A 25,169-nucleotide genomic window follows, 5' to 3' on the forward strand; every position below is an offset into this window, starting at 1 on the left:
AGATTTTTTGAACGGAGAAAGACTAACAATCCCCCAGCCAGCTGAAAAGGAAATTTGTTTCAATGTAACGTTCCGTCCATCGTGAGTGAGATGTTTTGTGATCATTTTTAAAATAAAACGCTTACATATTGCGCCTTTAAAAGCCCATTTGTACTGTTTTCTTATATACCTACTTCTCTAACAGAGCAGCTGGTCCCAAACTGGCCTCCTTCTAATGTCAGTCTAGAACATTCCTTGCATTTTACTGAAACACAGGATTCCTTCTTCTTCTCGTCGAGTTTGAGTTGCTGCAGGCTTGTGACTTTAATGCGTCTTCATAACATGTTTAACAATGAGCTGCAGTAATTGTATAGCTAAAGCTACGGGCAGTAGCTCCATTTGCAGCAATGAAAAAAAAAATAAAGAAAAGTCCCCGGTGGTGTCCTGGTGAAGGCACATAATGGCCTCAGGTAAAGTAAATGACTATGAGGAGAGCTGATAACCTTGACAATGTAACTCACAATAAGATAGGTGCAGGCTGAAGGAGGAGGAGGATGGCGTGTCCGAGGGAGTCATCAGAAAATAAATGTAGCCTGGAGAGTGCAATCTATTTTTTTTTTTTACTTATTCCACTATGGTGGTACAAATTAGAAGTAGGTAGACATTTGATTTTTGTATTGTTATCTTTAATAACAAACAATATCTTTAGGAGCAAGGCTCCTAACTGGAGCAAACAGAAGAGCACACATCACTCCTATTCTGATGTCTCTGCACTGGTTACCCGTTAACTTTAGAGTTCATTTTAGAATCCTGATTATAACTTTCAGGGATCTACATGGTCAGGCTCCTCCCTATATTACTGAACTGTTAAAGCCTTATGCTCCAACCCCAGCCCTCATGTCCACCCACCAGAACCTTCTAGAAGTTCCAAAGACCAGATACAAAAGTCGAGGTGATCGCTCCTTCCAGACTGTTGCACCCTGACTTTGGAACGATCTTCCTTTATCCTTACGCAGCATTGACAGTCTGGACACTTTTAAAAACAGCTGAAGACCCTTTTATTTAAAGCTGCTTTTACCTAAACATTTTATTTTTCTTCTTTTTAACTCAAATTGTTAATCTTTCATCTGTTTATGAAATTTTATAATTTTATAACAATTTTTCTGATGTTAATCTATTTCTGTTTTGAGATCATTGTGATTTTATGACTTTGTTTTATTTTGTTTTGATCTATGTGAAGCACTTTGTGCTTCTATGTCTGTGATAAGTGCTATATAAATAAAATGTACTTACGTATGGCTTAGATTGATCTGTAAGATTAAAAGTGACATGTAGAGCACATGATTGCTTTTTACCTGAGTGGGTAGTAGTGGAAGCTTATTATAACAAGATTTCTTTGTGCACATGGAAAAATATTTCTCTTGAGCACTTTGGAAACACAGATTTTTGCTTTTTTACTTTCAGACATTATAATGTAACATCTTTACATAAACATGCCATCACGCCCCTGTGTTCCATTGGCCTGTTTGTGTGCTGAATAGCTAGCTACACCTGTGGGTGCAGGATAAAGCCTGTTTGAAGAGGTTTCAGCAGCTCATTCCTGAGAACACTACTTGAGATCACCCGCGGAGCTACTGCCTATTTCCCATTTTGGTGGGGTCTTTTACATGATCCAAACTCAAAATTTTGTTTTCAGTCTCCATTTTATGTTCTATTCCCACAAACTGGGCTGTAACAAAAATGGGGGCTCATCCAGGATCTGCACCTCATCCAAAAACAATTCATTCCAATTGAGATGCAATTTGCCATTTCATGGGTTAGTCTTTTTAGTCTGGGCTTTGGTTGCCCTAACATTAGACATTAAAGGAGACATAACATGCTTTTAAGTTATTCCTTTTTACATCTAAATCCTTCAGTTGGGGTCTAAATACAGTGGAACTGCAGTTCTTTGGTCTGATTTCCTCATTATTGTTGCTCTACAGACCCTCATCTACCCCTGTTCTGAGGAGAGTCTTGAGAACGAGCCGTTTTTGGGTACTGTCTCTTTAAACTGGAGGAGGAGCTGTAAACTCCGCCCCCCCTCCATAGTGCAGACCTGTACTCTCCTCCCCCAGTCGGACTTTGTAGTTTTATAGAGAAATCATTATTTAGCATAGCAGATTTAGCATAGCATATTAGCATTTTTAAAACATATGGGGAGGGTAGTTCATCAAGCTGTTTCAAGGCTGCTAACTCTCTCATGCATTTGTCTGTAGTCACTCACACACACCCGTCACGGCCGACGGAGGGACAAGCTAGCAGGCACGTGCGCGCGCGCGCACACACACACACACAAGGAATGCTGCTTGCTTATTTAATTCTATAAAAAATGTTTTAAAAAATGATACAGCTCATTAAAACACCATTAAAAGAATACATTTTATTAAGATCTCTATCTATATATATACATACATATAATTATAAATAATTTTATAAGTAGTCTTATTTAATATTGGGTGTCTTAATGGCTGAAAATGGATAAAAAGCAGTTACATTTTAATTTAAAGATTTGAGATTCGAGTCAAAAATAAAGAACATTCCTCCAAATGTTCTTTAATGTGATCATTACTGTATAATTCTAATGCTTACAACTTTGTTTTTATTGTCTGCAATGCGTAGCCTATATCTTTATTAAATGTGTTTAGCTGTAAAGTGGTAATTCTCTCTAATGTGTACAGAGAGGTGGACATCAGTGCTGCAGTGAAATTCCCAAGATCAGTCTGCTTTGCTAACAAATATAGTTAAATCTTACCTGCATTCTAAATAAATACCGTTAGGTGAAAACATCAGTAGGCATTGAGTTATTGATACAATCCCTAACAGCCAGAATGGAAGAAGAGCATGCTGGGTCATCCTGGACCTGAGCCTGTTCTGTGTATTTACCTACAGGATGCAATAAATGTCTACAAGGCTGAGTTTGGACCATTACATCTAAAAGAAAACATACAATCAGTGATTTTTTTAAATTGTTTACATTAATATACAAATTTTCTAAGTATTAACCTCACAGCAAATAAGTAGAACAATATAATAAACAGGCTTTAGTAGTTAAACAGGCGTTGTGCACACAGGTGCTTTGTGTCTCGGTGCTGGTGGTGTCTAGGTCTCAGAGTTCCTGTCCTCCTGCCGTCTTCTGTTGTCCTCAGGATACGGATTGATGTTTCCTGATGATGAGGGAGGGGCAGTATGTGGGCTTCAAACTGGTCCTGGATAACAGTGGGAGACCTCCGTTGTCTGAATACTGAGATCAGAGGGTTGGTGAGATGCAGATCTTCTCTACCTCATCTAGAAATGGAGTTGGTTCAGGGAAAACTTTTCCAAAGACCAGTTCCATGATGTCATCGTCATATTCTGCAATGATAGACAATAACTTTAATGACATATTTTGTTTACAAGCAGCTTTAGGAAAGTTGTTTCTTTAGCTTGCATGTTTATAGTCACGTTTGTGTTTGTTCACAAGTTCACTTTGCTGCAGTGACTTCATATTCTTACTAATGTAATAAAATAGTGACACTAAAATTATACAAATGATTCCTTATGAAAGGAAGCTCATTAGAGAGCAGTGCAGACAGACTTACTACTCTATTAAATCCACTGTGTTGACGCACTTTAATGACTTTGTCACGCTGCATTTTAGCTGATATGGGACTTTATTTACTGGATGCTAAGATTACATCACACTCACGTAGAATAACACACAGGCTCTCTGCTGTTACAATCAGTGGGAGGTTATCATCTGGTGTAAAAGAAGGCGTTGATCAGAAATCACGTTTTATTCCACGAAAATCAGCCAAATCCACATTAATCTGGGTGCTAACTTTACTAGCATACTGTGCTAGCGATAGCAAGCCGGATGCTAACGCTTTAGTGCTGCTAATGCCCGTAAATCTAAAGTAAAGTTTGTCGACATTTTAGAGTGATACGAAGCTTACCGCTCTGCTGCTGTGTCCCGGTGCTGCCACATTCAGATAAAAATGACTCCTTTTAGATAGATGAAGCCCTCAGTACTTACTAGCCTGAAGACACGAACGAACGAACCACGCGCGCGTGCGCACACACACACACACACACACACACACACACACACAAACAAACACACACACACACACTACTTTTTCTTCTGTGTTTTTTTAGCAGTAGTGTCATCAGCTCCTGGGTTTAAATACTGCCACACCACCCTTCCTTAAAACGAGGAACAGTTTTGAGCTGTGTGTGGCTAAAATAACCAGACATTCTGCATTTTTCCAATAGGACTACAAAAAATCTTAGCGAGAAGAAAAAATGGCGGATTGGCTGTGTGTTTAGCCGAGGGCCATTACCATATTTGGTAGTTATCCTCACTAAATTAATTACTGATGTAATAGATAATGTAAAAACTGAACGGGTGGACAAATATGCCCAAAACTTAATTATTAAATATCTAAATAGCAACTCCAGTGAATAATATAAGCCTTTTTGCTCACTTAGACACTTAAAATGTGAAACACACTGTGTTAATGGATAAAAAAGTGGGTTTTTCATGTTATGTCTCCTTTAATAAATTCAAGCCAATGTTAAGGAAATTTGGAAATTTACAGCCAAAGGAACAAATCAACCATCCAACCCTGGTCTTAAATGGTCTTAGTTTGGCTCTGTTCAAATTAGCATTGTTAACAAAATAACCCAAATGGGAATTTTAATTCAGCATGCTTTAAAGTCTCTTCTGAGTATTTCTCTTATCCGATGGCACCATCTAGTGGCTGACAAGCATATCACATAAAAACTCTGTCGCTCTGTTTTTTCAGATGGAGACTTCACGTTTCTTGTTTATAAATGTGCTTCTGTAGCCGACAAACAGAGCTGTACTATAAGTACTATTCTCATGTCATGCTGTTTTCATATATTAATATTTTAAAGACTTTCTTGTCCGTGAAAATTCATCAACTCTGTATCAGCCGAGCTATTCCTTAAAACTGAAGCATCTAAGCGGTAGTCTAACGCTATTGGTTAGTTCTGGTCGGCGCTCAGTTTCCTATTGCACAGAGCTCTGCGGGGCACGGGGCGTGCTTAGCTAAATTTAAAAAAAAGACGTATTGCTTACATTATAGCACAGTACATGATAAGATAATCACTTTTACGGATTTCTGAAAAACCATAGATAATTTCTGAAAGTAGAAAACTCCAGAAAGCTACTTTAAGTACTGTTTGACTCACCAAATAAATAGATAACTCCAGTCAAAATACAACTACAATACGGTCAAATATTTTCGGTGTCCAAATTCAGGGGCTGTATCTTTCAAGGACGTGGTCTACATGGTCAACATAGGCCGGGTCCTTCATCTACCAGGTTGACTGAAAGCAAGTGGCTGTGAATTTGGACACTCTAGCCATAGACATGAATACGTAGATGCGCCATTGGGCGCTGCTTGGCGTAACAGCGTTGCCACTATTTTGGGTGGATTCCTCACTCTCAAATCCCAACTAAAGTCATTGCAGGCTGGGCAACTATGCCCATTTTTGTGCAGCCTACCGTTAAAACAACCTGCACACTACAGTATTGAAAACCGATCACATGGGATTACTATTGACTTTTCTAGCCTACCTGTTGGGATTTTTGTTTATTTTTTATTTTTTTTATTGTGACATAACATATGTCTGAATTTGTGAAAAAGCATTTTAAAATGTGTTTTTTAATTGGTTAAACACCTTCCTCACTAGGAATAAACGCATTGGGCCTGCTGCTTTGCCAGCTCCAGTAGGTGGCGCCAGTCCGTGTTTCGTCCATGTATGTCGATGATATGATGTCTGTGGGTCTAGCTTTCAGGTTTATACCCGCCTCCACCTCTGCGAGTCACTTAGCTGCCGTGACAACCCTGATCCAAAACTAGACAATGGAGCATGAAATTTTGCTGAACTTTTGAACTACTCTTAATCCTGGTGGAGTTACAGCAGCTTTACTTAAAATGGAGAGCTCTGTTTAAATTACTTCAAATTTTAAATGTATTTAAAATGGCTCTTAATGTTTTAGAGAGAACATTTCAACATAGTTTGACAAAAAGACCTCACAGTTTGCGTTTATCCCATTGATGTATTAGAATGAGCACTCATAGGCAAACTATGGATTGAGTACCACTCATGTTTGCTAATTCATCAGTCATCAATCTCAAGGTTACTAGATGCAAATCAAACATGCACAATAAAAATTATGTTCACACCGAAGAGTGTGTTTGCATGTTTAACAGACCCGAAGGCTCCACTAGGGCCCATACTTACCAGATCATAATTATATGTTAATTAAACACAGCTGGAGCTGAAATGGCAAAGAATTAATAATAAAATGGATGCTAAGAGACATGAGTCTTGTCTAAAACACCCACAGTGGTCCATCATGTCATCAGAAAAAGATAAAATGCATTAAATGCTATTAAACCTCATTATGTGGGATGTCCAAAAAGGAAAATGAGCCTTGATAACAGAGTAGACATTGAGCTTTTTTTTTTTTGTCAGATCATTTCTCTGTTTTCCTGAAGACTCACTGTCCATGTCATAAAAATCTTTCTTTACATCTAGCAAATTTGCAAATTTAGAGGACTGTCCTTTAACTAATGTAGCTAGTTGTTGTAGTAAATGAATTTCCACTCACTGGTTATCGTGACTAATAGAGGAAAAGCCTGGCTTAATGTGAGCTTTAGAAACAAAACAAAGAAAAGCTGCACAGTTGGTAGTCAAGGGTCTTCTCAATTGGTTTAAAAGAAGCCCTTATAAAAACTAAAGTTCAAAAACTTGTATGCCTATGGGAACAAAACAAATCCTGCCATGGGACTTCTAGGACAACCAACTTGTTGGGGCAAACTCTGACAGGAAGAGGTCTGGCAGACCCAAAGCCACAACTGCATCAGAGGACAAGTTTCTGAGAGTTAACAACTTGCACGTGATAGGCGGCTCACAGGACAACAGCTTCAAGCACAGCTTAATAGTGGTCGCAGTAAGCAAGTCTCAGTTTCAACTGTGAAGAGAAGACTTCCAGCTGCAGGTTTGACAGGACGAGTTGCAGCAAGAAAGCCACCGCTAACACATCAGAATAAGAGAAAGAGGCTTGCCTGGGCCATGAAACACCACCATTGGACTACTGAAGACTGGACTATGGGCTGATAAATCCAAATTTGAAATCTTTGGTTCATCACGCAGGATCTTTGTACGCCATAGAGTAGGTGAAAGGATGGTTCCACAGTGTGTGGCATCAACTGTCAAACATGGAGGAGGAAGTGTGATGGCCTGGGGCTGTTTTGCTGGATCCAAGGTCGGTGACTTGTACAAAGTAAGAGGCACCCTGAACCAAAACTGCTACCTCAGCATTCTCCAGCGCCCTCTGGTATGCGCCTAATTGGTCAGGGGTTCATCCTACAGCAAGATAATGACCCAAAACATAAGTTCAATGCCAGAACTACCTTGGGAAAAAGAACAAGATGGTAAACTTGTAGGCATGAAGTGGCCAGCACAGTCTCCAGACTTAAACCCCATCAAGCTGGTTTGGGAAGAACTGGACAGAAGAGTGAAAGCAAAGCAACCTACAAGTGCCACACATTCATGGGAACTTCTGCAACAGATGTGGGAAGAACTTTCTGAAGAATATTTGATTTCTATTGTAGGAAGAATGCCACGAGTGTGTTCAGCTGTTATATCTGCCAAAGGTGGCTACTTAGATGAGTCAAAAGTTTAGAATACATTTTGGTCTATAAATTGATTCCACAATTTCTTTTTGTTTTAAACTCCAATTGCTTATTTGTACTATGCTTTCATTTCAGAGTGCGATGTGACATTAAACTGCATGATTTCCAATGAAAAAATGGAACAATTGGGGTGTTCTAAAACTTTTGACCTAATTATTGGTAGAGCCGTGTTGCTGTCAGCCAGAGATGTTCGAATATAAGTAAACTTTATCTTTAAAGATTAGGTGGGGGTTTTCATGATAAACAAAACAATAAATGACAGAAATAAAGAACCCACGACAGCTTTTAATGGATTACAGATCTTCTCATGGCTGTCACTTCACAGGTCACACAAGATGCGCTGCAGTCCAGAAATGCTCCCGAGACCAAATGTTAGTATTCAATCCAGAGTTCTTGCAGATAATTTGCACCCAATCCCACGCTGAAATGTCTGCAGGAGACAATATGGTGGCAGACGAAGCAGCAAATGTTTTCCTGCCTGAGATTGAAAATGTGAGCACTGATAGCTGCTGTTGTTTCGTCCTCTTATCTGCTGACACCAGTGTCGTTTTCATCTAGCTCCTCTTGTCAAAATGTTCAGAGACATGTGGTAAATATATCAAAAGTATTTATCTAGAATCCCCAAACATCATTGTCAAACTGCTGTAAACAATATTCATCAATGTCCTCGTCACTCCTCTTGTAAAGCATCTCTTTTGTCCTTCAGAGAAACAGACTTCTTTGTAGTTTACATGTTGCAACAAGTTTTTAACCAACCAAAAATAAAATATAACATTTAAAAAATTCTATTCTATGCGGTTTGTTGCTAAAGTCATTAAAGACAGAATTTTTTGTGCTCTTTCTATACTTTTTTAGGAAATTGTTTTATAGATATGGGCCTATAATGGAAACACAAACCTAATATTATTAATATTATTACATTGGAACCCTGTTTGCTTTGCATAAATGATGTAAAGAAGAAACATAAATTACTAAATTATACCTTTAGTAGTTAACAGCTTCTTTTACTGTTTTGTTTCATTTTATTTTATTTTTCTTTGTCAATGTCAATGGAGACATTAAGTGCATATTAAACATGCACTGAGTCTTGCTGATTCTAATATTCATTGTGCACATGCACGTACACACACACACACACACACACACGCACACGCACGCACACACACACACATTCACAAGCTTGCTGGGTCTACCAGATAAGCTATTTTTTAATCACAGCCCCTTATTTCAGGTGAAGTTCTTCTCTGATCCACTCTGCAGTTCTGATAATCCTTTAGGGACACAAGCAAAAACAAGCAAAAGCAAAACGACATAAAAGAACTTTTTTTTTCTTTTTGGTAAATCTGACGACCTGCACACTGCTGCTAACCACTAATACATTCTCTCTCTCCTGATAATAACTTCTTGCTTTCATTGACTTTTGATGTGCTAATACTAGTTTATCCGTTTAATTATAGATCCACTAGGATAAATACAATAAAGTTTATCTTTCACCAAATACAATATTTACTGGGACATCACAATATGGCTATAGACACATTGCTTGTCGTGTGTGTGTGTGTGTGTGTGTGTGTGTGTGTGTGTGTGTGTGTGTGTGTGTGTGCGTGCGTGCGTGCGTGCGTGCGTGCGTGCGTGCGTGCGTGCGTGTGTGTGACTGCCTGCTCTGTCTTCTCGATCCCCAGTGAGTCGTGGAGGATGGCTGCTTATACTGAGCCAGGATTCTCTGGAGGTTTCTTCCTGTTAAAAGGGAGTTTTCCTCTCCACTGTCGCTTTATGCTTGCTTAGTATGAGGATTGCTGTATAGTCACTGACACTTGTCAGTGACTTGATGCAATTTGCTGGGTTCATTATATAGGAAACATTATTTCTGATTGGCTTAATGAACTGTGAATTGGAATGTTTATTATGTGAAGTGCCTTGAGACGACTCTTGTCGTGATTTGGCGCTATATAAATAAACTTGAATTGAATTGAATTGAATTGAATTGTCCTGCAACTGCAGAGTCAGTGAGCTGATTTGGGCTGTGTGATGTTACAGAGTTCTTGGCATCAAAAGAATGGAGGTTAAATTGGGGCAGGAAGGTTCTGAGTCCCCCCCCCCCCCCCCCCCCCTCGTGAGCTTGTATCAGATCCAGCAGTCACACCATGAACAGTGTAATGAAAAGACAAGTATCTCAGCCAGCATGATTTTAGATTTCATTCTCATTTACCTTGTTTTCTCATTGTCTTCATCGTCATCCTCCTCTTCTCGTGTTTCTCCAGGTCAGGTCAAGGCGCCTTTTCCTCCCACAAGCGTCCGCGCCTGCGAGGTGAGCGACAGCTACGTGGTGTTGAGCTGGACTGAGCCTGAACCCAGAGGCAGGGAGCCGTTGACCTTTTATGTGGAGCAGGTCGGTCTTCACGCCTACACACTCACCGCTAGACGTACTTTACAGCTCTGAAAACAATGAGTTATTTCAATTAGCATCAAATCTTTCGACAAGCCGCAACCTATTTCATGCAGTTGGGTTCATAGCTGAAAATCACGTCACTGACGAGCAATTTTAATTATGATCAAACAGTAAAAATCTGCTGTAAAGTGATTTAAAGCCACCTATTATTGACTCATGATCAAGGAGACAGCAGATATTAAACTATAAGGCAGCTTGGGGTGTCTAATGTAGCACACCAAAAACGTCAGTCGTGTCTGACCTGCTTTTCTATTTAAATTAGTCACGTTGAAAAGGCGAGGAAGAAACTGCTAGTTCTGAGGAGGTGGCCTAACACATTAAATGACAAAATGCACCTACTGATGTTTTCATGTCCCAACCCAGTTCAGTGTAAGCAATATATAAATGCAGGTCACGGTAATGCGGTACTGTAGGTTTCAGTAAAAAATGTTCAATTCAAAGGCGTTAAGGAGACGGTTGTTTGAAAAAAGTGTAATTTTTCTGCTATGTTAAAAGGCATCAAGTGTCAAGACAAAGGATTTTAGCCAAAAGGGCTAAAAGTGTCAGGCATCAGGAAACAGGTAACATACAAAAAGGCACCAGGGATCAGGAGAATAACTGTCAGATGGATTGGGAGTCAAAAAGTTAAGGACAAAAACATCATCAGGTCTCAGGAAAGATGTTAGGTTGTGAGACATCAGTTATCAAGGAGTTTGGTTAAAAAAAGTGTTCAGACTATTTTCATGTTCAGCCTGCATGAAAACCTCAGAGTGATTGATTATAATCAGAAATACTAATAAAAATGATTTTCAGTCAAGTGCCACTTCAATGGCAAAATAATGGCTATACATGTCTACAGATCTATTACACTCATTTATGCAGTTTATCAACAAACCAAAGTTGATTTAGGTGTGACTCGCTCTTTAAGCCTGACTTTTTTGTTGTTTTTTTTTTCTGATCCCTGATGATTTTTTATTTAAATTTTGAAAACTGAAGCCATTTTGTCGAATGTCTGATTATGTTTTCTTCTGACCTGATGATGTCCCAAAATACACTGTACACTGTAGTGAAAAATAGTTATTTTATACGTCTGTGTTCATGGTTTAACACAATTTGATAATCTGCATAAATTTGTTTGTTTTTACCTTAAAATTTAAATTTAATTAAATTTAAATTAAATTCTTGGGTTGTAAAAAATATAAAGGTAACATTTCAAATTTTAAAGATTCAAATCTGCAAGTCGGTAACACTATTTACTAAGAAAGACAATAAGAGGAAGCGCGGTTTAAAAGCTTAGGACTAAATTATAAACACTGGCTTTGTGAGGTTTAGGCATATTGCAATTTTTTACTGGCTTAAATTTAAAATAATTCAAAAATGCACTAGAAAAACATCTTAAAGGATGTCAAGCATGGGATTTAAACTTTTAAATGGTGTGGAAGTATGTCGCAAGTTTGAGTCTGACCTGTTCTTTCCAACAATGAAGGGTTCAAGCTCTCCAATATTAACCCTGATGCTCAAGCACTCCTCAATAATAAGAAAACTGCCACAGGAAATAGATTTTTAGTGAGGCGTTATACATTACTGAGGTAATAAAACTGTCAAATTGGTCAAAGGCACCTGGAATTACTGAAGGCTGCTGCCTTACTTCCGTTTGTATAATGATGAGAACATTCAAATATCCTTTTTGCCCTCAAACAAGCATTTTATAATCACCGGTCCCTTTGGCGTGCTCCGTTCAATTGTTGGGACTGGGACCTGGAAATGAAGGAAGACTTAGAAAAAACCAATGGTGAATGCAGCAAATAGAAAAACAAGAAAGTAAATTTACTCAGAAGTGTAACATCTTTTCAAGTTCACAAACATTAAAGGTGCAATGTGTAAGGCAGTGAAATAATCCCAAAACTGTCTAATGTCTCAATCATGTTGGAAAGACATTTGTACTCAAACATATTGCATTCTCAGCCTGCTGCATGGGTTGTTAGATTTTCTCCTTTCAAAATAAAGGAAAGACGGATGTAGCTACTGAGAGTGGGGCTGCTGTGTCTCCTGCAAGCTAAGTCTTCAGCACAAGCATATGTAATTTGATACCGGCAGGCAAAAAGCTCCAGAGTTGTTTGAAGAAGCTCATAAACAGGAGTGACCTAAAAGTTATTTTTTGTATCCCGGAAAAGCCACGGCATCTTTTTGTTTTACTCCATAATTGAGTGAAGCAGGCTAGGGGCTAACATGAAGCTAACAACGCTGACAGTAAATTAGAAGCAAGCAATCAGCTCTAAAAATATCTCAAGCTACTTTTTAACTCGATATTACTATGAAATGTGTGTGAATGAATAATGAGTCGATCGTGGTGTTTTACTTCCTTTAATTAGAGCTATATATAGCAAGCTAACATCAAAACTACACTTCCTCTAATGCCGGAGGCAAATTACTGTAATAAGTGTAGTAAGTGCTCCCTTCCACAAAAGATCCAAGAGTGCTAGCACCAGCTACGACTATGTAAAAATCTACTTATCAACTCACTGTGAATGACTAGTCTTTTCTTCTTCTAGTGCTGATCCGTGACTGTCAACAGTTACGAAACTTGCGGAACAGGACTGAGAGAGTGATTGCAGTAACCATATTTGACCACAGGGTGTCACTATTACTCCATTTTTACACACTGCACCTTTAAAAGGATTTCTGTAGTGTAATTTTGTTTTTTATCAGTTAACTGATGAATAAGTCAACTTTAATCATGAGACTTTGCTGTGAGAATGTCTTCAGACTTTAGAGCCTTGTGTTTACTGACACTTTCCTGGGATCAGTCCTTGGCCGACAGAAACAGCTGGGGACTGGCCAGTTTGGACACGCTGGTGAACTCTCCCAGATTCCCAGTGTTTGATCTGGTCAAGGAGAAACAGTACCGCTTCAGAGTGCGCTCCATCAACAAGTACGGCGTCAGTGACCTCTCGGAGCCAAGCGAACCCATCGGCCTTGGAAAGCCACAAGGTAACGCAAAATGCATTATGGGTTGGAAACCATTTATTACTCTGCCTTTTGCAAAGGTCAGGTACCTTATTAAGAACAAGTCGCTCGATCAGCATTTACCTGCTGTGCAAAGCTGCACCTGCGGTGCACGTACCACAGACCTTCTGGTTTTTATCCATAAGTCATTCTGGTTTTTTAAATGACTCCAGACAAGCAGCTTGAAGAAAATAGAGCACAGACCCTAAATCCGTTTTGTTGTGGAAAGTTTTCTAAACTAAAAAGTTTTGAAAAATAAAGTTTTTTTTTCATTTAAATAAAACACAATCCCTGACTATGAAATAAGTGTTTGTCAATGTCCTTGTGTGCTCATTACTTTACCAAAATGTGTCCAAACTCTGACAGGACACCAACTGACATGGGCTTCCTGTTATTCTGAGACAAAATGTCAATTCTTTCTGAATTTGTCCATCCAGCTTGTCAACACTCCTAACCTGTCACATACTGGAGCTCTTGGTATATCTATAATGTTTTTGATAGACAGTGTATTCTACTGCTGGTGACCCAGAAGGCACTGCTGCTCAAAATGTGCTCTCTTTGTTTTGGTTTTTTACATCTAACTTGAATATTCTCATGTAACATTGGCACTAAAGTGAAAATGCTATGAAGAATTTTGTGGAATTTTGTAGGAAAAAAGTAAAATAAACAAAATGTAAAAATAAAAAGAATAAACCAGACTTTTACCCAGGTTTCTATTTTGATTTCTATTTTCTCTTGGAAGTTACAAATATAATATAATGGATTATTGTTAAATTTACTTGGTCAAATTCTCCTTTGCAAGTGTGCTCCAGTTTTGTTATTTCTTTCAAATACATGTGGCGTTTTTAAGTCAGCGCAAACTCAAAATGCAGGATGAGGGTAAAACACATTGGTGGTGTATGACCTGCATCAAAAACACACATTCATTATTATCCATGTCACACATTCATTGATATTTTTTCTATATGTTTTCTCCAAGCATCAGCTCTCCTACACATAAAAAAACACATTGTTTCACGTACTGATTTCCTGTTTGGACATCCAAGCTTCTATAGTATTTTGGCCAATTTCCAGTACTCGCACTTCCACCCTTGTGCCCTTTGCAAAAGTTGACCGTGCCCCCTTTGCCCCCTTGATCCGCACTTCACCCAAGTCTGCATCGATGCAGACTTCGGGTACGAGTATTTACCCACAATTCATTGCTGCGTGGGAGTTTTGAGAAGAAAACGGAGCAATATCCTTAGTCAAAAATACGTATTTTCAACTAAAATAAGTTAATTTTAGGATAATATTTATCCATTCTCTGAAAGTTTTAGACTAAGATTTAATGTGTACGGCAATGAATGTAAATTTTGTCAAATAATTGCTTGTTTGTTGTTTGTTAATAAAGTTTTTTTTAAGTAGCACAGACAGCGACCAGCATCCCAGCATGCATCGTGGTCGATGACACAATATTCCCTGTCTCGGTTATTTTAGAATGTAAACTCTGCATAATTTAGATGTTTTAAAAGCTGAAAAATTCTGCAAAAAAAGTTTGCACTGCAAAATTTTATTCCTGATTTTAATAAAAGCTTTAATAATGGAAAACTTCGGTAAAGTGATCATATTACAACGTCTAATACGCCCTTCAGAATGACGCTCTTTGATTTTATTTTGGCGAACCACACCTCAGCAATCCTAACATGTTTTGTCTGATAAGGAGAAACAAATACTGTGTGTTTCCAGACTGAATTTGTGATTTTAATACTGATAAAAAATAATTATGATTAACAAACTGATGACCCCAATTTTAGTCTTGACATTTTTCCACCTCAGCTGTGCCGAATCCTCCTCCCTCTGTCCTGGCCATCAGAGACACAGACACCTCAGTGCTGCTGCTGTGGCAAGAACCCAAGGACAAAGACGGCATCCTGGGGTACTACCTGTACTACAGCGAGGTTGGCAAGCAAGACTGGAAAACTGTAAACAACAAGCCTGTCACCAAAAGCAGGTACTCAAATGTAATGTCCTCGTGTCTAATTTGGGCGATGGTTAAATACATTTCTAAAAAAAACACTCCTTATGACCGTTGTGAGTGTGATGTGAACATCGCTTCTCCTCAGGTTTACGGTCCACGGCCTGAAGACTTGGACTGAATACGTGTTCAGGGTGAAATCTGTGAGCCGAGCAGGAAACAGCAGATATTCAGATGAGTCGCAACCCATCGCAGTCAAATCAGCGATTAGTAAGTTCAAGCAGGGAGTCGAGCTCTGGGCGGTGAGGAACGAATGCAAAACGTTGAGCTGGTTTATTATGCTTAAAGAATACAAAAGCTCACACAAGTAAACACTAGAAATGTCCATAAATCCATAATCTTTTCAACAAATAACTTAGCAAACAGGTTGAACTGACCCTTCTTATATCTTCTGGCTCCTGTCAGCCTTCAGCTCGGGACCAAGACGGCTCAGTCAATCTGACATTTCCTGGAATTTAATTATGCTAAATCCTTCAGATTTCTTCACTCAGGACTAATTCAGTTTGATGTTTTAGGGGCCATGATGGTGTTTCGTTTTCTTTTCTGTTTGTCCAGATGTTCCATCCTGTCCCTCCGCCATCGCTCTGCTGTTGTGTACTGGATCAGATATGGTCCTGGGCTGGAAGGCTCCTTCATCTAATGGAGGGAATCCAGTACTTGGCTACTACCTGGACCAAAGGGAGAAGGGGGAGGAATTATGGAGAGAGGTCAATGTTAAATCCACCAAGGAGAGGAAGTATAAGGTTTGTAATGCTTCAATTCTTTAAAGAGCAAGTTCACAGAGAAACAATTTTTTATTTGGTACTTTTTAAAATATGATTGGTCACGTGAAAATAGTCTTCTACCCATACGTACTGCATTAGCTGCTGATAGGAAATAGATGGAGAAACACTCCCTTTAGAAAAGCCAGTCAGATCTACGTCACATTGAAGATCATGGTTTCACCCATCTTGGTTCCCGACGGGGAAGGCTGTTGTTTGTTTGGCGTCCAGGAGAGAGTAGAGCACGTCTCGGCTAGTTGAAGCTAACCGTTAGCATTAGCTACTCCACAACACAGTAGAACTCCTTCAGCCTTGTGATATTTGTGGAAATCAAACATCAACGTTGCAAAGTAAACCGAGTCATTGGTAGAGTCATGTTGCTGTCAGCCAATCAGAAGCAAGGAAATAAGTGACAGACTGGTCGGCTGGGGTCGGGAGCTGAGCTTGTTGAGAGCGTGGTTTCACAGATGCGGAAATGAGAGCGCCGGTGAAACGCCGGCTCGCGATTTAATCTAGGAATCCCCGAGCGTTCAAGCGTCAACGAAGTGACACTGAAGTGCTGGGTTTTCCAGAAGTAAGTAAGAACACTTGCTGTGAGCAGAGAGTTCGTGAGATGGATCGGTAGATTGGTAACTCTGATCATGGATACGAAGAAACGATGACTGAGTGGAAAGCTGGGGAGGCAACTTCCGTATATAGCCGCGGTTCGTGACGTACGTGCGAAGTGGAGGGAACCCCCGCGAGGGGCATGCTGGGGGTTGTGGTCCATGGTGGAGGCCGGCAGCTGGGAGAGGCCGGTTTGGGGACTTGGGTTCTGACAATAAGACACCAAATCCTGCCATCGTCAGCTCACCTCTCCTCTGGCTCTATTCTACTTCCTGAAACAGAAGCGCCAGAGCTTTTTCCCAACGGAGATCGACTCACAAGACATTCATTTATATTAGAGACCACTGCAAATGTGTAGGAAAAACAAGTGAACTTGGTCTTTGATACTTATGTATAATAAATAACTTTTGACTTCTTTTCACTGCCCAATCTCACGGTTTCATTACTGTTGTGTCATGATCAGGAAGGGTTAGGGTAGGGGTGTAACAAGATCATGAGGTAAAAGCGAAGCACCATCCCAACTTTTCATCCATGCTCAGTCCTTTGACGTAATGCTAAAAGCTCCAGGAGTCTTTATGAAAAACTTTTTTTTAAATTTCGTTGTAAATTTTATTTTCTTCTAAAATCAATATTAAAATCTTCATTTAGTTTTACCCAATATTATGCATTGCACATATCATTTCACATTTTTATTACTGTAGCTGCTTATTTCTTAACAATACTTGACTTTTTCATTAGACATTAGGTAAAAATCACATATTTAGATGCTAACTTCCCCCTCATTTGCATGGAAATAATCCAAAAATGCTGCAGCATGTGGTGCACATGAACTTGCATTATTTATAGAGTAAGATTCAGGGAGCACGCTGAAAAAAATGCATGGTGACAACGCCCGAGACTTTATAATAATGAAGTGTTTCTGTTCTTTTTTTGAAAATAGATGTAATAATAGCCAATACTCACTCATTTATTATCTCAGCTGTGTCACTAAGCAACAAGCAGTGTCCATGGAGATCAGGAGGAAAGTAGAACATTCAACCTGTCTTACAAAGATTACAAGGGCCTCTACAATTAGATATTTTCCAAATGTGCAAATGTGGTTGTTTGTGTTTTATTTTTAATTCCAGGGGAAAAAATGGGAAAAGCCAATTAGAATGGAGAGGACCAAACAAGTAAAGACTAACCCCTAAATGCTGTAGAGAGGGCCGGAGGTCTTTTTCTGCTCTGAACTCTCTGAACACACAGCGCCCCCTATTGAGCAAGGCAGTAATGTTAAACATCACATACTAAAGGATCTGATTCCAGTCTGTATTATTATTTTTATTCAGTTTATGACCTCCTGGAAGCAAATGGGAGTCACTGAAACATTGATAGTGCTGCTAGATTTACACTTTGTTTATTTGTTTGTTGGTTTTTCTGTCAGGTTCCTATTTTTCTCTGATTGGAATCATTTAGACAATTTAAGGTACACTGAGAGAAAAAGTCTGTTGGACTTACGTAATTGAATCATGTACATTGGTTGCATGAAACTGTATTGGTTTTATAACTTCATTGTGTAATGCCAATGTGATAGATACATATTTTTAGAACATGACCGTGTCATGTTGTTATTACATGTTGAACAACATTGATCACTTCATGTTCTTACAACTCGAAATGGTCAAGTTTTATTAATGTGTATTTATCATATTGGCATTATGTAATGAAGTGATAAAACCAAAACATAATCTGTAAATCCAACAGACTTTTTCTTTCAGTGTAGAATATTTTTCTTTTCAGCAAATATAATAATTCTGCTTTCATTGGAAAAAATGTAAAAAAAAAATTCTTCAAGGGACAATGTGTAGTTTTGATTGTTCATTTCTGGAAATATCCATAAAAATGTTGTTGAAAATGAATTAAATGATGCTCAGTTGTTGAAAAATATTGGCAGCTTCAATAAAAATCAGGTCTAAAATACATGGCAGTGGGTCTAAGTCATGGGTGATGCCATATTAAATGCCTTGTTTCCTTCTACGGGAGCCCTTGAGGACAAAACACATTTACTGATTTGTAACTAACGATTACAAAACTTTCACCATTCATAAACGTTGTTTTACACATTTACCTGTTCCCTTGTTGTCAGTGATGAAAGAGTCTGATGTGCTTGTCATTTTGCTGAAGTTTGCACTGCCCTGGTCGTTTTGACCCTGATGGGCACCCGTTGCATGGTCTTACTCCAACACAAAAGTAATGCTTGCTTGCAACTATATAGGTATCTACTGCCCCCATTGCCAGGAAAAATACACACTGGCACTTTAAAGAAATGCAGATTTTTACCCCAAATCCACAAAAAATCATCTCAGTTTAAAAGTATAAACAAGCTAAAATTTTATTCTGCAGAAAAATGGCTGCTCTGGGTCAAAAACGACTACTTAATATCAGTGTTGGAGTAATAACTGCGTTACTAACGGCATTCTTTTTAGGTAACGGAATAATCTAATTAATTACTTTTCCCACTGTTGCAACGCCGTTACCGTTACTGGGGACGGAAGGTTGTGCGTTACTATGTGCTTGTCGAACGTTGAGCAACAGTGTGAGGCTTTCTGACCGCCACACTTCAGCTGCAGCCAGGGAGAGAGAGGTGTCGGTAACGCACTTACAAACACGATGATGATTGGCCGGGTGGGCGGAGACCCTCAGTGTTCTCACTGTCACTGCATGCTGTAGACACAACAGAGCAGTGATGAGAATAACGCCGTTTTAAAATAACCGCGTTAATAAAAAAAATATTTCTTTCTGTAACGAGCAAACTAATTAATTACCGGCTTCTTTTAACAAAACCATCATTTCTGTTACTGATAAGGAAATGCGTGCGTTAAGCTGTGCGGTGTGTTGAAGCTGTCATCAGCTGATCAAGAGCTAAAGAGGTAGATGTCACCGGATTGAGTGAACGCTGCCGCATTTGGCTGCCGCTGCTCACCGGTAAACTTTGATTTTATTTGATTTTATATGTTGGACTGACACTATCGGATTGTTGACTGGACTGTGGATATCTATATCAATCCTAACCTCTATTATGTGGACCAACGCTATTCACGTGTGGTCCGCACTCATCTGGATTTTATCATTCATCTTCCACCGACCTGCTGCTGGCTTCCTCCAGTACACTGCCGCTGAGCTCCTCAGGATTCGCCACCGCCCTGGATCTCCACCGGCTTCACTGCACCTCGACCCGGACATCTCTCATCTTCTCCGTCGGAGATATGTCCACCGCGGCTCACGCAGGAATTTCCACTACCACAACTCCGCTTCAATCAATTTTTTCTGGTCCACCACTCGCCGTCGTCCTCACAGGAACTCATACCGCCGAACAGCTGATCACTCCTCGTTAGCCAGCCTCGCCAGGACAGCTAACGCTCAAGGATGTGACAGCACCACCGTCAACTTCAGCCTTCTCAACATCTCCCAGCTCAACGACGCTACTCCTCCCGGGTTTGTTTACCTCACCAAACCACGCAATAATTGGAAAGTTTTGCCAGTGTCTGTCTCTGATTTTTATTCCTTTGAGTATTTGGTTTTTAAACTTAATGGACCTACCCCCAATATCATTGGACTAATCTACCGCCCCCCTAAACCTCACAAAGACTTTCTGTCAGAAGTCTCAGTACTGCTCACTCATTTATCTACACTCTCATCTAATGTAATAGTGCTTGGAGATTTTAACACACACATGGACAACAGCGATCTTCCCCTCACCAAAGACTTTTCATCCTGCCTGGACAGCCTTGGATTTAATCAGCACATCAACTTTCCAACTCACTCCAAAGGACACTGCCTGGATCTGCTGTGCTGCTCTGGTCTCACCCCTCTTAACTGTGCAGCTGATGATCTCCACATCACTGATCACTATTTTATTTCCTTCAATATTGTAACCCAGCTTTCTTTTAGCAAACCAACCCGGCTCATCTCTTTTAGGAATATAAAGGACATCAATATCGACACTTTATCCTCCTATATTGATAATATTCAGCTACCGGACAATTAATTCTCTCCTGATGCCCTGGCTGCTCTCTACAATAACCAGTTAGCTCACATTGTAAACTCCCTTGCTCCAGTTAAAACCCGTTCTGTTACTTTCTGTCAGTCTGCTCCCTGGTTTTCCCCTGAACTCCGGACGCTGAAAACCAAATCCAGACAGCTTGTACGCCTCTACAGAAAAACTGGTCTCACCATTCACAAAGAACTATATAAAAATCATATGACTCAGTATAAGGACTTAATTATACTAACCAAACAACAGTATTCCTCCTGTCTAATCAACTCCAATCGAGGCAACACTAAGTAACTGTACTCCATTATTAATAAAATTCACCGGCCATCCGATACTCTGCCCCCACACACGTGCTCTACTGGTACTTGTAATGCCCTTCTTCTGTTCTTCAACGAAAAAACAATAAACATGCACCGTGCAATCAACCAAAGCATCCCCCCTACCTCCCCATATGATCCTCCCGAACCAACACAGTTATTTTCCATTTTCCAACTTCCCAGTGATTCTGAGATATTAGATATTATCCACAAGTCAAAGCCTTCTACCTGCCTTCTCGACCCCCTTCCTATGGCCTTGGTTAAAGCCTGCCTCCCCTCCCTGCTCCCTCTCGTCTCCGCTCTCATACACGCATCCCTTTCCTCCGGTATTGTTCCCTCTATCTTCAAAACTGCTGCAGTTACTCCAATACTTAAAAAACCTGGTTCGGATCCTAATATTTTTACTAATCTCCGCCCCATCTCCAACCTACCCTTTGTCTCCAAAGTTTTAGAAAAAATAGTCGCTGTCCAGCTCCACACCCATCTGACACTAAACTTCTTCTATGAACCCTTCCAGTCCGGTTTCCGCCCACTTCACAGCACAGAAACAGCCCTCCTCAAAATAACTAACGATCTCCTCATTGCTGCTGATTCCAGTCTACTATCCATCCTGGTCCTCCTTGATCTGAGTGCGGCCTTTGACACAATATCTCATTCCATTCTCCTCCATTATGTTCCAGTCATTTATATTTCACTATTGTAGTAATTCTTGCATGCTTTCATGGAAAAAGTAACTAAGTAGTTATTTTTCTTGGTAATTAGTTACTTTTATAATCTTGTAACTTAGTTAGTAACTGAGTTACCTTTTTGACAAAGTAATCAGTAACTATAACTAATTACTTTTTTAAAGTAACGTTCCCAACACTGCTTAATATATTAATGCGTCAATGTTTGATAACCATTCATTTGTGGTATTTTGGGTTATATTGTTTTTTCAGATCAATAATCGTAAAAGTTACTCAGGATAATTTTACAAGTATTTTAAAGACCATATCTGATGCTTTTTTATTGTCTAAAATCTGCTTAAATTAAAATATTAAAAAACCTTTTGTAACCGATCAAAAAATCAGCTTGTTGCTAGCCAGGACACAGGTGAAGCGTGTGACTTAAAGCTTTAAGAATAATAACCGGGTGAATTAAGTGAAATATATTGCTTGGAAATGTAATCAATAGCTTAGACATATCTCCTAAGTCCCAGATTGTCCTCTAAATATTCTATTTGTGTTACTTTAACAGAGAAAGTATAGCTTTCCTCTGATAAATTGCTGTACAAAACATTTTTCCCAAAGGAAAACAAAGACAATTCTGTGTAATTAAGTGTAAACAGATTGCCACCTAGTGGAAGAACGATCCTTTTTATTGAAAACCTTCAGCCTCTCATGTCACATGTACATCAGACTGATGGGAAAGCTGCTGTTCAGTTTAAACGAATCGTGTAGGGATTTACATCTAATCAAGTGGATCCAGATAGCCATTGTTGTTATTATGAATAAGCTGCCTCTGGTTTGGTCAATTAGTCGCTTGGAGATAGGAGAAAGCAGCAGAGATCTGCTCTCTGCTCACGGAGGCGATAAGGGTCTCAGAATCTAAGTGGCTGCAAATAGAAGGATCAATGAACGGATCAATACAGCTGATTCCCCTCTCCTCGTGGAGCGACGAATGTCTAGAGGGTTCAGGAAAATGTTGCTGCAGCAGCTGACTTAATACTTTATGAAATCTGGTCTTGAATCAGGAGTAGGAGTGTGATTGAACTTGTGTTCCTGCTGCGGCGTTTCATACACGTAAACTTCTGCTGTGTAAGGACTCGTTTTGACTCAAATGGGCAAAAGCTGTTTTACAGACTTGAGTACAAGGACAGAAATCTGTCAGAACCAGATAAATAACTGATCTGTTAAAGATAGCCGCAAAGATTCTGCTTCATTTTATCATGCCATTTTTAATTTGATGCTTGTAATATTTACACAAAATCAACTTGATTTTCCTGGGAAATCTCCCCGTACGGAAGCTGATTTCTGCCAACAAAAAGAAAAAAATGGGTCAGACATTATCTTATGACTCCGTGTCATAATTAGGAGTCAAAATTTGTGTAAGATTTTTATGTGGTTAATAAGATTAAAGTAATAATAATGTGACTCAGTGTAATGGTAATAATTTTCGGTTTTAAAGTCATAATTTGAGTTTTTAAAGTAATTTTCAAGTTGACGATGTCTAGTTTTTACCATTAATCCTTGGAAATCCATCAAAATTTTTGAAAATGAATTAAATGATGCCCATTGGTTGAAAAGTATTGGTGGTTTCGTGACAAATAACTATAAAAATCGGGTCTAAAATACATAGGGGCAGGTCTCCTGGTGACACCTAATTAGACCCAATGTTTCCTTCTACGTGAGCCCGTGAGGACAAAATGCATTTATTGATTCATAACAATCGGTTACAAACATTTGCCATTCATGAATGTTGTTTTACACATTTACCTCTTTGCTCGTTGCCAGTGATGAAAGGGAGTCCGGTGTGTTTGTCTTTTTGCTGGTTGACCAATCTGACAAAGTACTTGTTTGAAAATTGCCCTTCCAGGGATTTTTTGACCCTAATGGCCATCTGTTGGTAAGGTTTTATGGTTGTATTTTAACAATTAATGTCAATATTCTGAGTTTGAAATTCCTATTTATGTTTCTAAATTCATAAATATGAAAAGCAAAATAACCACCTTAATATTAACCCTTTGATGCATGAATTATGAAATCTTCAACCATGATTTTGTAAACAATTTTTTTCATTCATCTTTAGGTGTGAATGAAACAAATTTCAACAAATATTTTTTGTAACATTTTATAATTTACAAATATTTTATTACATGTCCATCTCAGTGGACAACACGCATTCTGAGCATGGAATATGTTGGCTTGGCTTACTGAAGTCCAAATGGAGGAGATTAAATGCAATAAAGTCTTCAACAGCTGTGCTTAATAGCAAAAACAAATAAATAACAATTTTGAGTACCTGTCTACTGTAGTGACCATTATGCATCAAAGGGTTAATAATGTCACAACATTGTTGTATTGTATTATTTCTTCCCTACGTTACATTAGAGCAAAAATATTGCTTCATTCTTGATGTGGAAACTAAAAGGTTAAAGGTCATTATGGTGGCTAAATGGGGCCATTTTGTTTTTCTTTAACGTGGTGGAATTTACTTTTTTTCCCCGCCAAACACAAAATCAAGTCATTAACTATGGCTAATTTTGAGGCAAATACCAATAAAAGCTAAATTTTAGAACAAATAATTTGGAGTAACATTAAATAAATCAATAACGACTGGCTGATACATTTAAAATATAAATATTTTGAGTTATTGTTATTCTTTGGGTAACGCTTCCTTTTACAGTCCCCTAATTACTAAGTACTTACATGGTAATTACATTGTAAGTTAAAGTATATAATTGTGTAATTAAAGTGTGTAATTGTAATGAAGTGTAATTATTGTGTGAAGCACTGGGAATTATTAATAAAAATAAAAACTTAGAATTGAACCTGACTTACATGGTAATAACTGTTTAAGAACTCAGAAACAATATTACACTTTAATTTACTATGTAATTGCCATGTAAGTACTTAGTAATTAGTGGACTGTAAAAGCAAGTATTACCATTATTTGTTTAAGATTTTATTGCAGAGTGAATTTGTGTGTTCTGTTCTCCGACTGGCTCCTGGTTTTACAGAACAGGAGTCTAAAAACCTGAAGTCCCAGTCTCCTGTTGGACCCGGGTACTCTGTGAACCACCATTCGTCTGAGAGTAAAGAGATCTGATGGGATGATGAGGAACAATGAGTTCTTTTAGACAAGATGGGACTCATTCAGAGTTTAAATATCACAGAGCGAGCCGATGTAAAGCAGACCGGAGACGCAGGATCTTTCTTGCTGTGCTTATAGGAGCACTTTAGCTGCAGTTTTTCCATTAAGTCGTGAAGCTTTGGGTTTTGTTAAACAGATGTTAAATTTTCCCATGTGCAGTAGAATTAACCACCTGCAATTTAGCACAGTTTTATTTGCTGCAGCTCTTTTTGTTCGTCTCATTTCAACAGGTGTCTAACCTGACGAGCGGACATTTCTACCAGTTCCGTGTCACTGCCGCCAACGTGGTCGGTATCGGGAGGCCGTCTGATGCCAGCGAAGCTTTCCTGTGTGAGAAGTGGACAATGCCAGAACCAGGTAAACAAAACAAAAGAGAAAACCTTTATATTTTGTAAAAAATAAATAAATAAATCCATAGGTAGTTT

General features: G+C 39.0%; 1 protein-coding gene across 1 annotated transcript in view; it reads left to right on the top strand.

The window, feature by feature from the left end:
• myom3 (myomesin 3) overlaps positions 1-25,169 on the top strand; it is a 129,455-nt gene that overhangs the window by 64,821 nt on the left and 39,465 nt on the right. The window contains 6 exon segments of the mRNA XM_054740996.2: positions 9,989-10,116; positions 12,963-13,146; positions 14,977-15,151; positions 15,264-15,385; positions 15,731-15,918; positions 24,975-25,101. Of these exon segments, the coding sequence (XP_054596971.2) occupies positions 9,989-10,116; positions 12,963-13,146; positions 14,977-15,151; positions 15,264-15,385; positions 15,731-15,918; positions 24,975-25,101 (924 nt within the window).

This window comes from Nothobranchius furzeri, chromosome 5 (genome assembly GCF_043380555.1).
Source record: "Nothobranchius furzeri strain GRZ-AD chromosome 5, NfurGRZ-RIMD1, whole genome shotgun sequence".
Lineage (NCBI taxonomy): Eukaryota > Metazoa > Chordata > Actinopteri > Cyprinodontiformes > Nothobranchiidae > Nothobranchius > Nothobranchius furzeri.